Genomic DNA, 17154 nt, shown 5'->3' with positions numbered 1-17154 from the left:
TGATTTGCCATTGCAAAACAATGGCAAATCGAATTGAATCGAATCCCGATCAGACATGTCGGATTTAATCGGATCGTAAATAGAATCGTAATCGAATCGCATGGTGTAGATGGGGCGTTATTATCAATTCTGTATTGGTGTACACCATTGTCTGTATTTTTATATACCCCTTGTTTGTTTCTTACTTTGTACAGCGCCATGGAATATGTTGGCACTTTATAAATCAATAATAATTACAACTTCTATGGACATCAGATAGTTCTCAGCATATCTGCCTGCAGTCGAATAATCTGCAGGTAAAGGTGGCCATACACTGGTCGATTTGCCATCAGATGCGACCAACAGATAGATCCCACTCTGATCGAATCTGATCAGAGAGGGATCGTATGGCTGCCTTTACTGCAAACAGATTGTGAACCGATTTCAGCATGAAACCGATCACAATCTGTGGTGGTGCTCCCCTCCCCCCCCCCTCATACATTACCTGCTCCGGCCGGCGCGAGTCCCCCCGGTCACCGCTGTCTCTTCTCCGCTGGGTACCAGACCGGCAGGCTTCACTTCTTTCTGTCCGGGGAAGTTTAAACAGTTGAGGGCGTTCCACTGTTTAAACTTCCTTCCGGGACAGGAAGTTCAGTGCAGCTGCAGCCCTGGAGTCCAGCGGAGAAGAGACAGCGGTGACCGGGAGGACTCGTGCCGGCCGGAGCAGGTAATGTATTGCCGCTGTATTACGTCGGTGGTCGGACATTCGAGCACCGCTATCGACGCACTCCTGACCCGCCGGCGATCAAGCAAAATCTTCCGCACTGGCGGCTCGACGGGAACAATTGATTTCAGACAGAAATCAATCGTTAGCCTTTGCGCAACGATTTCACAGAAGTTTCGATCACAGTGATCGAATCTGCTGTATATTGGAAGGAAAATCGTTAGGTGCACGGGCCCCTTAAGAGGTCAGCCTCTGATGCTCATTCTAGAAAATGTTTTATCCATTGCTTACGTTTGCTGTGCTAATACCCCCCCCCCTCTATTTTCTGAAAGCGGGTTGTGTTCTAACCTTTCTATCAGCTAATGTGAATTGTGAAATAACGGGGATAACATCCAGCGTACACAATAATCAGTGTGATGTACCGGATAGAGTAATATTAGCATAATAGTCACAGCATGTGATAAAAACCAAAATAAAACACTTGTATCGGCAGCCAGCCCTGCCAGCATCCTCACTTCCAGGAAGCAGGCCGGCCCCTCCGCTCGGTGCCATGCTATTTAAAACATTCATTTTCAGGAACATTTTGTTTGCGTTACGGCAGTGAGAGTATTACATAGTGTTCACTGGCTTGTGTTACTTGCACCAGCGGCAGTTTACAACGTGTTGTGATGGTTTAGTGATGAATTAGTAGCATTTCAGTTCTATTAGGTCATTAATTGACTGAATAGACATTCCAACTCTCAGAAGCAATCCTCTTTTCTTCACTTCGTATTAAATGGTATCGACAATGTGTTTTTAATGCCGTAAACTGTGCAATGGGTTTTTTAAGGATACCCTAGACGGGGGACAGAAGTTCAGTTTAACTTACCAGCTCCCTGTAATCTGTCAGGTCCTTCACTGTGGTTCCAATGCACTCCAGTGTGCCGCTGACCCCCTCCACGTGGCTGGGAGCATTCTGTGCATGCACACTTTTTCTTTATGAACTGCGCATGCATGGAATGCTCCTGGCTGTGGGAGCATGATAGAGGAGGTGCGTGGCCAGAACCACACATGCGTGACTTGCATATCTCTTGGAGGAGGCAGTGGTCCACTGAAGTGGATTGAAAAGACAGCGAGGGATCTTATAGACTGCAGAGGTTTGGACCTGGGGTGTAGGGGGGGAAGGGGGGCTGGGGGAAGGTAAGTTAAACTGAACTTCTGTCCCTCATCTCGATATCCTTTAATAGATTAGACCAGGCTTTCTCAACCAGGGTTCCTTGAGGTCTTTCTTGGTATTTTTCCGTTCTGTGGCAGTGACAGGCTGAGAAGGTTTCAAAAGTACCGTATTTTTCGGACTATAAGATGCTCCTGACCATAAGATGCACCTGGTTTAGAGGACAAAAACCAGAGAAAAAATATACTCTAAACCTGATGCATCCATGGTGAAGGGGCATCTTGTGGGTTATGCCCCCTTTGTACCTCATGCCCCCCTGTACCTCTTGTGTCTCACTGTGCCCTCCTCTGTCCCCTTTCTGTCCTCCTGTGTCCCCTATGTGTCTGCCTCTGTCCTCCTCTATACCCCTTTGTGTCCCCCGTGTGTCTTCCTCTGTATGAGCACAGTGCAGGGAGTCCCTGACATTGCGGCGGGAGGAGGTTGGTATTGGCAGGCGTTCACAAGTCAGGAACTCCCAGCATTTGGACTATAAGACGCAGTGACTTTTTCCCCCTCTTTTGGGGGAGAAAAAGTGAGTCTTGTAGTCCAAAAAATACAGTACCTCTTGGCTTTCCATATATACAGTGGTGTGAAAAACTATTTGCCCCCTTCCTGATTTCTTATTCTTTTGCATGTTTGTCACACTTAAATGTTTATGCTCATCAAAAACCGTTAACTGTTAGTCAAAGATAACATAATTGAACACAAAATGCAGTTTTAAATGATGGTTTTTATTATTTAGTAAGAAAAAAAACCTCCAAACCTACATGGCCCTGTGTGAAAAAGAAATTGCCCCCTGAACCTAATAACTGGTTGGGCCACCCTTAGCAGCAATAACTGCAATCAAGCGTTTGCGATAACTTGCGATGAGTCTTTTACAGCGCTCTGGAGGAATTTTGGCCCACTCATCTTTGCAGAATTGTTGTAATTCAGCTTTATTTGAGGGGTTTCTAGCATGAACCACCTTTTTAAGGTCATGCCACAACATCTCAATAGGATTAATTTTTTTTTTCTTCAGTCATTCAGAGGTGGATTTGCTGGTGTGTTTTGGGTCATTGTCCTGCTGCAGCACCCAAGATCGCTTCAGCTTGAGTTGACGAACAGATGGCCGGACATACTCCTTCATGATTTTTTGGTAGACAGTAGAATTCATGGTTCCATCTATCACAGCAAGCCTTCCAGGTCCTGAAGCAGCAAAACAACCCCAGACCATCACACTACCGCCACCATATTTTACTGTTGGTATGATGTTCTTTTGCTGAAATGCTGTGTTACTTCTACGCCAGATGTAATGGGACACGCACCTTCCAAAAAGTTCAACTTTTGTCTCGTCGGTCCATAAGGTATTTTCCCAAAAGTCTTGGCAATCATTGAGATGTTTTTTAGCAAAATTGAGACGAGCCTTAATGTTCTTTTTGCTTAAAAGTGGTTTGCGCCTTGGATATCTGCCATGCAGGCCGTTTTTGCCCAGTCTCTTTCTTATGGTGGAGTCGTGAACACTGACCTTAATTGAGGCAAGTGAGGCCTGCAGTTCTTTAGATGTTGTCCTGGGGTCTTTTGTGGCCTCTCGGATGAGTTTTCTCTGCGCTCTTGGGGTAATATTGGTCGGCCGGCCACTCCTGGGAAGGTTCATCACTGTTCCATGTTTTTGCCATTTGTGGATAATGGCTCTCACTGTGGTTCGCTGGAGTCCCAAAGCGTTAGAAATGGTTTCATAACCTTTTCCAGACTGATAGATCTCAATTACAGTACTTTTGTTCTCATTTGTTCCTGAATTTCTTTGGATCTTGATGTCTAGCTTTTGAGGTGCTTTTGGTCTACTTCTCCGTGTCAGATAGCTCCTATTTAAGTGATTTCTTGATTGAAACAGGTGTGGCAGTAATCAGGCCTGGGGGTGACTACAGAAATTGAAGTCGGGTGTGATAAACCACAGTTAAGTTATTTTTTAACAAGGGGGGCAATAACTTTTTCACACAGGGCCATGTAGATTTGGAGTTTTTTTTCTCACTAAATAATAAAAACCATCATTTAAAACTGCATTTTGTGTTCAGTTATGTTATCTTTGACTAATAGTTAACGGTTTTTGATGAGCAGAAACATTGCAGTGTGACAAACATGCAAAAGAATAAGAAATCAGGAAGGGGGCAAATAGTTTTTTTTTTTTCCAAAGTGTTTTTATTGCTTTTGAAACAACAGCTTTAATCCACATACGATGAAATAACAATATATGAGATTAGTAATGCCATATGCATTAGCTGAACTTGAGTGGTAACATCCTCTTTATCCCCCCTCCCATCCTCCACCCTCCCCCCACCCCCAACCACTCTCTGGTCAAACTACCTATTGATGGTCTAGTCCACCTGCATCCGGTATCATTCAAGCCAGTATTTGTCTGATTCGGATTTTATAATCCAAAGTTCAGGGGGCCTAAAGTACCTGCTATTTGTGCCTTGAGATACCATTTGGTATATTTAAAAGGAGTCACAATGTTGCTTAGTTCTTCTGAAGAGAAGGTGTCCAACAAGTAAGGTTTCCACTTTTTGAAGAATTTTTTGGTGCCTTTTTCTTTGTGCATAGTAGCTTCTAGCTTTTCCAGCAACATAAGATGCCTAAGTTCTTCCTTCAGGTCCCATAACGAGGGTGGCGTTGGGTATATCCATCTGTTGTATATAGACTTTCTGGCAGCAATAATTATCACATGTTGCAGATCAGATATCTTGAGGTTAGAGTCCTCCTTCTGGGTAGCATTAAAAAGAAGGATCATATGGTCCTTTGGTATGGCCGAGTGGCCTAACTTGTTCACATATCTTAGTACTTTTTCCCAGAAAGTTTGGATAAGGGGACATTTCCATAAGCAATGAACCATGTCTGCTTGAGGTAGGCTAAATTTCGGGCAATGATTAATAAATCCTGGTTTGGGTACCTGGTAATGTATATTAAAAGCGTTATCCACAACCAACTACAGCGCTTAAGCTCCTATTGGACCCAAACCACCAAAAGCTGATTCCACAAACAGTGACTGCATGCAACAGGAACTATGGGGTTACCACGATATAGAGTCACCTATAAGGGAAAACAAAGTTCAAAGTCTGTCTATGTGAGGATTGATAGATCAATATGATCAAATAATGTCCATCAATATCATGTATTCCAGCGTCCTAAGAACAATACATGTATGTGCACATATATAGGTGCGCTTCTGCCAAAGAATGAGTTGTTTCTTCACATAGATGCCTTAATATCAGATCAGCGCTTCCTATAACAATCTGTTGGTCTGCTACACCTCCACCGATATCACCCTGTGAGATCCTCACTCACCAACAGTAGAGGGCCTGGATTACATCGGCCAAAGACGCTTTTGGGGCATTAATGGGTTCCCCTCACCCTCGATCCTCCTTATCCTCTTTCCCACCAGCAGCTTCTTCAAAGGTTAGACTGGATACTTGCTTCACACAATGTACCTCAATGAATAATGATAAAACCTTATTGCGCAGCTTGTTAAAAACAACAGTACTTTATTGGGCTATTGCACTCACGTTTAGGAGGTATTTCAGAAAGCTTTTGGAGTACATGAACGGGCTCCCCCCCGTGCGACCTCCCGGTCTGGCCGCCGCTTAGATGTTAGATGCAGGGTCCCGTTCCGACGTGTCCTCCGCAAGTCCTCACCCTCCACGCGTACCCTTACTTCCGCATGTGGCTCCAAGTAAGGGTACGCGTGGAGGGTGAGGACTTGCGGAGGACACGTCGGAACGGGACCCTGCATCTAACATCTAAGCGGCGGCCAGACCGGGAGGTCGCACGGGGGGGAGCCCGTTCATGTACTCCAAAAGCTTTCTGAAATACCTCCTAAACGTGAGTGCAATAGCCCAATAAAGTACTGTTGTTTTTAACAAGCTGCGCAATGAGGTTTTATCATTATTCATTGAGGTACATTGTGTGAAGCAAGTATCCAGTCTAACCTTTGAAGAAGCTGCTGGTGGGAAAGAGGATAAGGAGGATCGAGGGTGAGGGGAACCCATTAATGCCCCAAAAGCGTCTTTGGCCGATGTAATCCAGGCCCTCTACTGTTGGTGAGTGAGGATCTCACAGGGTGATATCGGTGGAGGTGTAGCAGACCAACAGATTGTTATAGGAAGCGCTGATCTGATATTAAGGCATATATTAAAAGCGTATTTGGCTTGATAAATCATGAGTAGATGCGACTCCCTCCATGTTTCACTAACAATTAATTGCCTGACTCTAGCATTTCCTTCTAGGATTTTAAGTTCTAAATTTTGTTCTGTGAAATATTTATTCCATGGGTACATGTTGCGAATGGCTAGCTTCTGAGCCCCTAGTTCTGCTAGGTCTTTCTGTATCTCTGATAGAGATTTTTTTTCTCCTGTCGGTTTCAAAAATTTGTCAAATGGGTGAATTTGGGCTATGGCAGTTATATCCCGCAGCCTCGCTTTTGCATAGGATTTAACCTGCCCATATGCTAGGAAATCTGACTTTGGAATGCCATACTGTCTCGTCACCTCTGGAAATGTTAGCCATTTGTGTGTCTTTAAATTTAGTAAATTCCCGATTTTGGTAATGCCTTTCTCCGTCCAGTTCACATAATTTACCTGCGTTAGCCCTGGTTTGAACCCTGGATTTCCCTCAAAGGGGGCATATTTAGATATCCTCCATGGGAGCCCAAAGAGTTTCCCCACTTCTCTCCATGCCAATAAAGTATCCCTGTACACTGTTGTGTTTCAAACGAAGGGGTAGCTCTGGCCAATTTGTGTGTAGTAAACCAGTCAGATTCCAGGGTTCTGCAATATGACATTCCAATTCAGTATTCGAGAACTCCTCTGTCCCTGTCACCCAATCTCTGACATGTCTAAATACACATGCCAGATTGTATTTCCTAATATTAGGGATGCTCAAACCTCCCATCTCCTTTGGGATCTGCAGTCTGCTCAGCTTAATACGTGGGCGCTTATTATTCCATATAAATTTTGTGAAAGCTCTGTTCAAAGATATCACGTCCCTATGCTTCCATAGAAGCGGAAGGACCTGCATGGGATATAGCAGTCTACCAAAACTGACCATCTTCAGTAGAGCGGCTCTTCCTGATACCCCCAGTGGAATATTACTCCACCCTTGTATTTGGGTTATTACCGCTTTTATCAGTGGGGATATGTTATAGTCGTATAATGAACATGGATCTTTTCCTATCTCTATCCCTAAATATCTAATTTTCCCTCTTGCAATTTTAAGTCCCAAACCCTCCAGGTCTCGTACATTGGCTAGCTTAGACAAAGGCAGAATCTCACTTTTATTTGTGTTGATTTTAAACCCTGAATGTTGTCCCACCTCCTGTATAATAGACAAGGCCCTTGGTAGCTCTGTGATAGGGTCTGTGAGAAATAATAGCAGGTCATCAGCGAATATAGTTTGGACAACTTTCATTTGTCCCATTTGAATACCCCTAAGCTCTCCATGCAGTTTCCTGGCCAGTGGTTCCAAAGCTATATTAAAAAGGAGTGGGGAAAGAGGGCACCCCTGCCTAGTACCGCGTTGTAAACTAAAAGGTTGAGATAAGAAGCCCGGGGTATAGACTCTTGCTTGTGGGGTTTTGTATATCAAGGAGAACATATTGATGAACGTTCCTTTAAAGCCCATTTTTCCTAACACCTTTGCTGTCCACGACCAGTTAACTGCATCAAATGCCTTTTCGGCGTCAAATGTAACAATGGCACTAGATTTGTATGTTTTAGGGTATGCCCTTACCTGTTCCAAGACCGATAACACTTTTCGGATATTGGCAACCGCTGCTCTCCCCTTAATAAACCCTACCTGCTCTTTGTCTATCAGTTTTGGCATCAAAAGTGCAAGTCTATTTGCCATTATTTTTGTCATTATTTTCATATCCTGATTGATTAGAGACACTGGTCTGTAAGACCCCGGGTCTTGTGGGTCTTTCCCCTGCTTTAACAGTAATTTTATATGGACTTCGTTCCCTGATGCTAATAGTGTTTCCCCCTTTAGAATTGTATTATAGACCTTTGTTAGGATTGGGGTTGCTTCCTCCCGTAGAATTTTGTAGTACTCCCCTGGCAGGCCATCCGGGCCCGGGGCCTTATGATTGGCCAGGGATCGGATGGTCTGCTGGACCTCCCCCTCCGTAATTTTAGCGTTTAGATCTAATCGATCCTCTTCACTAAGTTTAGGAAGATCAATTCCTTTCAATATTCTATTCATGTCCTCCTCACTCTCCCCCTGTGGTGCTGTATACAGATCTTTATAAAAGTTTGCAAAAACCGTATTTATATCTTTAGGATGATGCATTAGTTTTCCGTCTGGTGTTTTAAGATTATGAATCGTAGTTGGTCTATAGTGGCCCTTTGCTAGCATGGCCAGCAGTCTTCCTGCTTTGTTGCCATGTTTATGAAATTTAAGGTCTTGATATGGTTTCAGCACTGCTTCCCTTTCCCTGAACCATCTATCCGATTCTGCCTTTGCCCTCTGCCAATCTACTTTAGTTCTCGTGTTTGGGTTTTGCCTCAATTCTCTATATGCTACCCTGACTTTATCTACTGCCTCCTTATAACGTTGGACTGTTTGCTTTTTTTTAGTGGCTGTATACGCCATGATCCTTCCTCTCATAACTGCTTTTGAAGTGTCCCAGAGGAGATGGGAGTTACCTGCCTGTGCTGCATTGTCACCCCTGAATTCTAGCCACCACCCTTTCAACAGTGTATGGAAGTCCTCATCTCCATATAAGTGAGAGGGGAGCCTCCATATAATGTCCGTACCTCGCTGTATTTTCTCATGGACCTCAACAGATACAGGCGCATGATCTGAGATCACTATATCCATAATATCCGCCGTTATTAATCTGGTTGTTAAAAGATCATTTAGAAAAATATAATCGAGCCTCGAGAAAGTTCCGTGCACTGGCGAGTAGAACGAGAATTCCCGGTCGCACGGGTGCATATATCGCCATGTATCTGTGAGTTGCAAAGTGTCCTTGAGTCTACTTAAATTTGTGGTTCTAGTTACCCGGTGTTGTGGTGTGGCTCCTTCTCTGCTAGATCTGTCTTCCTGTGGTTGATTAACATCGTTCCAATCTCCCCCCACTATCAGTGGCTGGTGTTGGAATTTTGCTAACTGCCATTGGATGCTTTCTAGAAATTTACTATTCTCTGTATTTGGGCCATATACATTAAATAGTACCATGGTTTCTCCCGAAAGGTGCAGATTTATGCCCACCCATCTGCCATTTTCATCTTGTTTGATCAAGTCTGCTGTAGCTTTTAAGGTTTTGCTCACCAGTATGATTACCCCCGCTTTTTTATCCACTGCTGGGGAGCCAAAACAGGCTGCAACCCAGCTTTTATGCATATATTTAAATTCTTCTGCTTTTAAGTGGGTCTCCTGTAGCATGGCTACATCCGCCCTTAGTTTTTTTAGGTGGCGAAGGACCTGTGATCTCTTATTCGGCGACCTAAGGCCTTTGACGTTCCATGTAACTACTTTAATGGGCATTTTGAGTCTTTAACCTGCTGGGCGGTCTGGACGAGCTCAGCTCGTCCAGTACCGCCGGAGCCTGCTGCTCAGGCCCTGCTGGGCCGATTTGGCTGAAATAAAAAGCAGCACACGCAGCCGGCACTTTGCCAGCCGCGTGTGCTGCCTGATCGCCGCCGCTGTGCGGCGATTCGCCGCGAGCAGCGGCGAAAGAGGGCCCCCCTAGCCGCCTGAGCCCTGCGCAGCCGGAACAAAAAGTTCCGGCCAGCGCTAAGGGCTGGATCGGAGGCGGCTGACGTCAGGACGTCGGCTGACGTCGATGACGTCACTCCGCTCGTCGCTATGGCGACGACATAAGCAAAACAAGGAAGGCCGCTCATTGCGGCCTTCCTTGTTTATTCTGGGCGCCGGAGGCGATCGGAAGATCGCCTCCGGAGCGCCCTCTAGTGGGCTTTCATGCAGCCAACTTTCAGTTGGCTGCATGAAATAGTTTTTTTTTTATTAAAAAAAAACCCTCCCGCAGCCTGCCTGGCGATCTTAATAGAACGCCAGGCAGGTTAATGTGATTGTGTGACAGATGAGTGGGCATCAAATCGTACACCAATAGGTAAATAGGCATATGCATTAAGTAAAAACTAGCATACAGTTGCTTTGGAAAATTCTTCCTGCTATACATTTCCCGACCAGAGAGTGATCCCCCCCTTAGCTTCCCCTCCCCCCCTGTGCTGGACCGTTCGTTGGGGCCCTCTTGTTTGTAACTGTTGCATGTAAGAAAAATTAGCAGGCTAATGGACCCAATGTCCAGGATCGTACTCCTTCTGACTCCACTTCTTCCCTGTATCCTGCGGTCGTTCCTCCCCATACTGGTTTAAGACCCCAGGTAGCCAGTTCCCATCCATAACTTTGTTGTATTGCAGTAAACTTATAACAGCTTCAAGAAGCTTTAAAACTTTGCGTATTAACTCAGTCCCGAACTTTTAAACATCTGTCATGCTGTGTTTGAATTACTTATCTGATCAGAGGTTTGGCTTCAGGTGTCGGATTCCTGTTGTTCTGCCGCCTGTGTTTCCTCCCGCGGGCTAGAGGCCCTTTGCGGACTGCGATCTATGCCCGGGCGCTTCAGGTACTTTTCAGCATCTTTAGGGTGCTTGTAGATAAAGATCTCTCCCTCCTTATCTGTGATGCGCAGGGTCGCCGGGTAGAGCAGGGCAAAGCAAATGTTTCTGGAGACCAGCTCCGAACAAATATGGCTGAAGGCCTGGCGCCGTTTTGTCACCTCTACGGAGTAGTCATTGAACAACATAATCTTGCGATCTTCATAAATCAAATCTCTTTTATGTGCTTTGAACGCGGTGAGCAACTTCTGCTTGTCTTTATAATCGAGGAAGCGGGCCATCACCATACGTGGCGGTTTCTTGTCCCCTTCTCGCCTTGCTGGGCCTACTCGGTGTGCTCTCTCCACTCTAAGCGTGTCATTCAGGCCTAAGAGCTCTGGCAGTGTCTTCTCAAAGAAGTCATCTATGTCGGTGGCCCGGTGCGTTTCTGCTAGGCCTACTACCCTCAGATTATTGCGGCGGGACCTATTTTCCATCTCTTCCAACCTGTCATAGAATATGGTGTTCAGTCTGCGAGATTCCTCCAACTGCTTAGTAGCGTCTTCTAGGTCCGCCTCGGCCTGCCGGATACAGTGTTCCGCTCCCCCCAGCCGGTTCGAGTGCTCCTGTAGTTGTTTGGAGATGTGGCCTAGTGATTTTCTCACTGCTGCTTCTACTATAGATTGCAGATCGGGAGCTATTTGCATAGCCACTTCTCTCGCTAATGTTCTGAGGTCAGTGCCGCTCAAATTTCTAGATGCTTCCTCCTCTATGCTCTCCGTCTCCCAGGTGCGTGTGGGAGAGGCCTCCGCCTGGTTCTGTGAAGCACAAGATTTACTCTGCGCCATCTTGGAAGTGCGTGGCGGTTTCGGCGTGTCTTGTTCCCTGCGAGCCGCGCGCGTCAGGTAACGGTCCATTCTTCTCCTAGGATCCAGTTAGATACGTGCTGGGTCCTCTCAATGAGTTTGTCGGGTGTTTTCTAAGCTGCTAATGCTTTTTATGGATGGGTGGCTCGGAGAGCTCGTTCACCTCCGTCCGCTCATACAGGCGCCGGAACCGGAAGTGGCAAATAGTTTTTAACACCACTGTAGATTCTGGCTGGGGACTTGGAAAAGCATCCTTAAAGGGCAACTGAAGTAAGAAGGATATGGACGCTGCCATATTTATTTCCATTTAAACAATACCAGTTGCCTGGCAGTCCTGCTGGTCTATATGGCTGCAGTGGTGTCTGAATAACACCAGGAACAAGCATGCAGCTAATCTTGTCAGGTCTGACAATAATATCAGAAACCCTTGATCTGCTGCATGCTTGTTTAGGCTGTATGGCTAAAAGTATTAGAGGCAGAGGATCAGCAGGACAGCCAGGCAACTGGTATTGTTTAAAAGGAAATAAATATGGCAGCTTCCATATCCTTCTTACTTCAGTTGCCCTTTAAGGATGCTTTTCCAAGTCCCCAGCCAGAATCTATATATGGAAAGCCAAGAGGTACTGTATTTTTTGGACTACAAGACTCACTTTTCCTCCCCCAAAAGTGGGGCGAAAAGTCACTGCGTCTTATAGTCCAAATGCAGGGAGTTCCTGACTTGTGAACGCTCCATGTATTTCTCACTACAGTTGTCCTTTAAATGGATTCATCAACAAAGTTGCTCATGTGCTCTCTATTTGGGCCCCAGGGAGCCCAGGTCTCTTATTATTATTATAGTAGAGTTATTTGGCATCAATGGGGATCAGCTGATGCCAGATAAGTGTGCTTTTTGGTTGCTTGAAACTCAATGATAAAAAATAGCCCAGCTAATACCTTTCTATACCTCACTCTGTACTAAATGATAATATACAGTAATTGAAAGTTTATTAACCTTGGGGGAGCTGTGGAACTCAGTCTTTAAAGAGGAACTGTCACAAAAATCTTAAAATTTAAAACACGTACAAATGAGAAGTACATTTCTCCCAGAGTAAAATGAGCCATAAATGACTTCTATGTTGCTGTCACTTTCAGTAAGCAGTAGAAATCTGACATTACCGACAGATTTTGGACTAGCCCATCTTCTCATAGGGGGGTTCTCAGGGTTTTCTTTATTTTTAAAAACACTTGGTGAACGGCAGTTGCTCTGCCCAACTGCCAAAATAGTGTGCACTGAGTAGGGAGGCTGGCCAGCATCTTTGTATTAAAGGGGCACTATGGCGAAAAAATTGTAAAATTTAAAATATGTGCAAACATAGACAAATAAGAAGTATGTATTTTACAGAGTAAAATGAACCATAAATTACTTTTCTCCTATGTTGCTGTCACAGTAGGAAGTAGAAATCTGACAGAAGTGACCGGTTTTGGACTAGTCCATCTCTTCATAGGGGATTCTCAGCAAGGCTTTTATTCTTAATAAAGATATTCCCTAAAAAGGATTTAAAGGATGCCCCAACTGAAATGTGACATGATGAGATAGACATGGGTATGTACAGTGCCTAGCACACAGATAACTATGCTGTGTTCCTTTTTTTTATTTTTCTGCCTGAAAGAGGTAAATATCAGGTATGTAAGTGGCTGACTCAGTCCTGACTCAGACAGGAAGTGACTACAGTTTGACCCTCACTGATAAGAAATTCCAACTATAAAACACTTTCCTAGCAGAAAATGGCTTCTGAGAGCAAGAAAGAGGTAAAAAGGGAAATTTCTTATCAGTGAGGGTCACACTGTAGTCACTTCCTGTCTGAGTCAGGACTGAGTCAGCCACTTACATACCTGATATTTAACTCTTTCAGACAGAGAAAGAAAAAAAGGAACACAGCATAGTTATTTGTGTGCTAGGCACTGTACATTCACATGTCTATCTCATTATGTCACATTTCAGTTGGGGTATCCTTTAAATACTGATGCTGGCCAGCTTCCCCTGCTCGCTACAGTTTTTTTGGCAGTTAGAGCAACTGCCATTCACTAAGCGCTTTTGAAAATAAATAAATCCCTGAAAATCCCCTATGAAGAAATGGACTAGTCCAAAACCTGTCGCTTTTGTCAGATTTCTATTACCTACTGTAAGTGACAGCAACATAGGAGAAAAGTAATTTATGGCTCATTTTACTCTGGAAGAAATGTACTTCTTATTTGTAAATGTTTGCACACATTTTAAATTTTAACATTTTTCGCCATAGTGCCCCTTTAATAATTTTCAGAGATTGGCCTCAATTCACTAAGATCATGCTGGAGATAATAAGGCAAGCTCTCACCTTAACTTAAAGACAGAAGAGTTAACTTTAGGTTTGCCTGAGGTAAAATGTTTCCTGAATACTACATGCCTCATCACCATGGTGATAACTCTAGAAACGTTAGTAAAGACTGGAGATGAGCTTAGGGAATTGAGGTCAATGTCTTTATAAAGAATAAAGGCCATGCTGAGAATCCCCCATAAAGAGATGTACTAGCCCAAAACCTGTCGGTAATGTCAGATTTCTACTGCCTACTGTAAGTGACAGCAACATAGGAGAAAAGTAATTTATGGCTAATTTTACTCTGGAAGAAAAGTACTTCTTATTTGCATGTGTTTTAAATTTTAAGATTGTTTGACAGTTCCTCTTTAAGCACAGTAGCAGAGTCCACAAACAGCTTAAACCGTTGACCTACAACACTGCTGGTTAGCTGAGTTCTGGATAACTGGGACTCTACAGTACTTACAATTTCTAGCACTGGTTGACCAGTTTAATAATTTATGGGTTGGTGCAGTAAACTACATTTTGAAAAATAGAGCGTTTGACAGCAAGGTCTGTCCTTGTTCTTTTTTTTGAGTGCAGATGGGATTGACAGATGATCTACAGCAGGGATCCATGAATGATCTACAGCCACATAGCCTTGAATGATTCACAGCTAGCAGTGGTGCCATTACGCTCAATTTTCAATCCAATTTCTGCTGTAAGAAGGTCAACACTTTATCGTATGATCTTGCCCAAGTTGTTTTTGATAAAAGAGACATGGAGTTTTGAGATAATGATCTGTGTCCTGTGTGTCTCCAGTCACCAGATAAAGTCCCTGCAGTACAGCATCACCGGAGATGCCATTCTGGTTGTAGCCGGCAACTCCCAGGCAAAAGTGCTGGATAGAGACGGCTTCCCGGTTATGGAGTGCGTTAAAGGCGACCAGTACATTGTGGACATGGCAAACACCAAAGTAAGAGTGCTACCAAATCTTTGGTTTTTCTATCTATGTATTTATTTTTATTACTGTGTCCTCTTGTTTCACAGATTTTTCACTAGACTCATGTTTCATTTTTTCTGCTGTTAGGCAGGAAGAATTTTGGGCGTTTTGGCATGTATGGGAAAATGCTCATTGCCGCATTCATTATTAAAGTGAATTGACTGCTCAGGCATTTATAGTATTTTTGCGCTAGCCCACGCTCTGTTTTCACCTTTTTTCCCAAAAAGCTTTCTGCTTTTTTTACATATCAGTTGCTTTTGGATTTGGAATTGGGCCTCATCCTCCAGGGCCTCCTGCTCACACTGCCTGCACCGTCTCCTCCCGAGCTTCCATGTCTGTCTGTGAGGCCCTGATTTCATTTCCAGGCTGTGGACACTCAGACGGTACAGGCTTAAGCTGGGAATACACATTGGCCTCAATTCACTAAGCTTTATCAAACACTTTATCAAACGTTTGATAATTTACCTCATGAGTAAAATCTAATTTTGAATTCACTAAGGTGTTATAGATTTATTGAACATTTTATCGATAAAACATTTGATAAATCTATAACACCTTAGTGAATTCAAAATTAGATTTTACTCATGAGGTAAATTATCAAACGTTTGATAAAGTGTTTGATAAAGTCTAGTGAATTGAGGCCCATGTGTTTTTTCAGCAGATAGATGGTTCAATAATTTCCGACATGTCCGATCTTACCTTTGATCGTTTTACTGTTCGATTTCTCATAGAAGTGAATGGAAATTGATAAGAAAAGAGAATCGAGTTTGAAATCGAGCGGAAAAACGAATTGAAAATCGATCGAACTGTAAAGCTACCGAAAAAACGCATTGTGTATCCCAGCATTAGGGTCTGTCTGTGGGGTGGTGTAACCTCTCGAGATAAGTGGTCCTTGTGTACTTCACCTGCAGTGATTGGTAGACGGTGAGTTTCTGGGAGATCTATATGTCGCTCCTCCATTTCTCTAGTTATCGCACCTTGCAGCCCTACCTCAGATATATTTTTGCCTCCTGTTTGTATCTACTATAATCTTCCCCATTGAAGAGAAGCGTGCATCACCATGTTGCTGTCCTCTACATGACTGATGCTTTCATGTCCGGGGAGAAAAGTGATGTGTGGCGGAAGATGATTGATCCTCACTGAAACAAATGGTCTGTGTACAAGAGTGATTGTGATGAAAGAGAGGGTGACGCCCTCACCATGAGGGTGCGCTGAGAGCTACCTGGATGCCAGGCTGCGGCTGAAATGGAGACTCAGTCACGGCTTCGCTCGGTTTAACAAGAAGAGGAAGTTTTGTTAGTGTTAGCACGAGTTGAAGGATTTTGAGGCCAGTGGAAAAACATTAGACTTGTTTTGTCTGCCGCGGCCTCGGAGTTTCTATCACTGAATCCTAGAGGGAAAAGAAAAAAAGTGAGCAAGAGGAATGGAAATAGTAAGTAAGGAAAGGGAAGCCCGCCAGGCCCCATTTACACGCTGATCCTTGTCAGAGATTATGGATGAATAGGCAAAGTGCACCAAGTTGGCTTTGCCGAAATGTGTTCCTCAAATGAATTTACTTATCGTGAAACACTAGAGAAATACCAATCTCTGCATTCTACCAGCCTTCCCGGCAAAGGCAATCAACTGTGACCAAAATATCTCCCTATCTATTGCTCTATTGAAGCTCCATTCCAGGAACAAATTCTAAATAGACCATCTGATAGCTCTGTTAATACAACGTCCCACATGTTACCAATTTTTAAGTCAGGTTTCCTCGGCAACTGCTATGGTGGCACAGCGGGAAAAACTACAAACAATCCGTACTCCCAATATATGCAGGATGTGTAAGCCACAGGATCAATAAATCAGTACCAAAATTATGAGAACCCAGAGACCCTCAAGAAAAATGGGCTGCACCAACAACCACCTTTATTATAGGTCATGAAAAAAGTTAAAAACACTTTAAAAAAAGATGTACTAAACACCATAAATATAGACCACCCCAACCACATCTCTGTGTGGGGGGTGACAATAAACAATAATGGATCCTCACCCCAACAAATAGCCCTGCAAGGCTGCACAATTTGCCCCACCTGGGTTCACTATAGAGTGCAGTGTGGGATTGACCCGGGTCTGCGGTACACAATGCAATTACCCAAAAACTAAAATTGAAGATTGAGACTGGGTTCACTTTCAGCATTTTCCCCTCACTACAGTTTATCCTGAAAGGAAAATATTGCAAAAATAAAACTCCATGCTGCTAAAAAGTCACTGTTCACCATTTCCTTGTAACATGTTAATTACTGTATTTTTTGGACTATAAGACTCACTTTTTCTTCTCCAAGAGTGGGAGGAAAAAGTCACTGCGTCTTATAGTCCAAATGCAGGGAGCTCCTGACTTCTGAACGGCTGCCAATACAAATCTCCAACCTGCCGCAATGTCAGGGACTCCCTGCACTGTGCCCATGCAGAGGAGGACACAGGGGGACACAAAGGGGCATAGAGGAGGAC

General features: G+C 44.0%; 1 protein-coding gene across 4 annotated transcripts in view; it reads left to right on the top strand.

Annotated features, from left to right (window-relative positions):
* WDR70 (WD repeat domain 70) overlaps window positions 1-17154 on the top strand; it is a 345359-nt gene that overhangs the window by 71778 nt on the left and 256427 nt on the right. For 3 of the 4 annotated variants that reach the window (XR_011023493.1, XM_068250618.1, XM_068250610.1), the window contains one exon: window positions 14484-14637. The exons of the other annotated variant lie outside the window; for it this stretch is intronic. Coding sequence is in view for 2 of the 3 variants with exons in the window: in XM_068250618.1 (XP_068106719.1) it covers window positions 14484-14637 (154 nt within the window). In the remaining variant the exon portion in view is untranslated. The remainder of the gene's footprint in view (window positions 1-14483; window positions 14638-17154) is intronic. 4 annotated transcript variants of the gene reach the window in all.

The sequence above is a fragment of the Hyperolius riggenbachi genome, chromosome 1 (genome assembly GCF_040937935.1).
Source record: "Hyperolius riggenbachi isolate aHypRig1 chromosome 1, aHypRig1.pri, whole genome shotgun sequence".
Taxonomy (NCBI): Eukaryota; Metazoa; Chordata; class Amphibia; order Anura; family Hyperoliidae; genus Hyperolius; species Hyperolius riggenbachi.
This window is presented reverse-complemented; position numbering and strand designations above follow the sequence as displayed.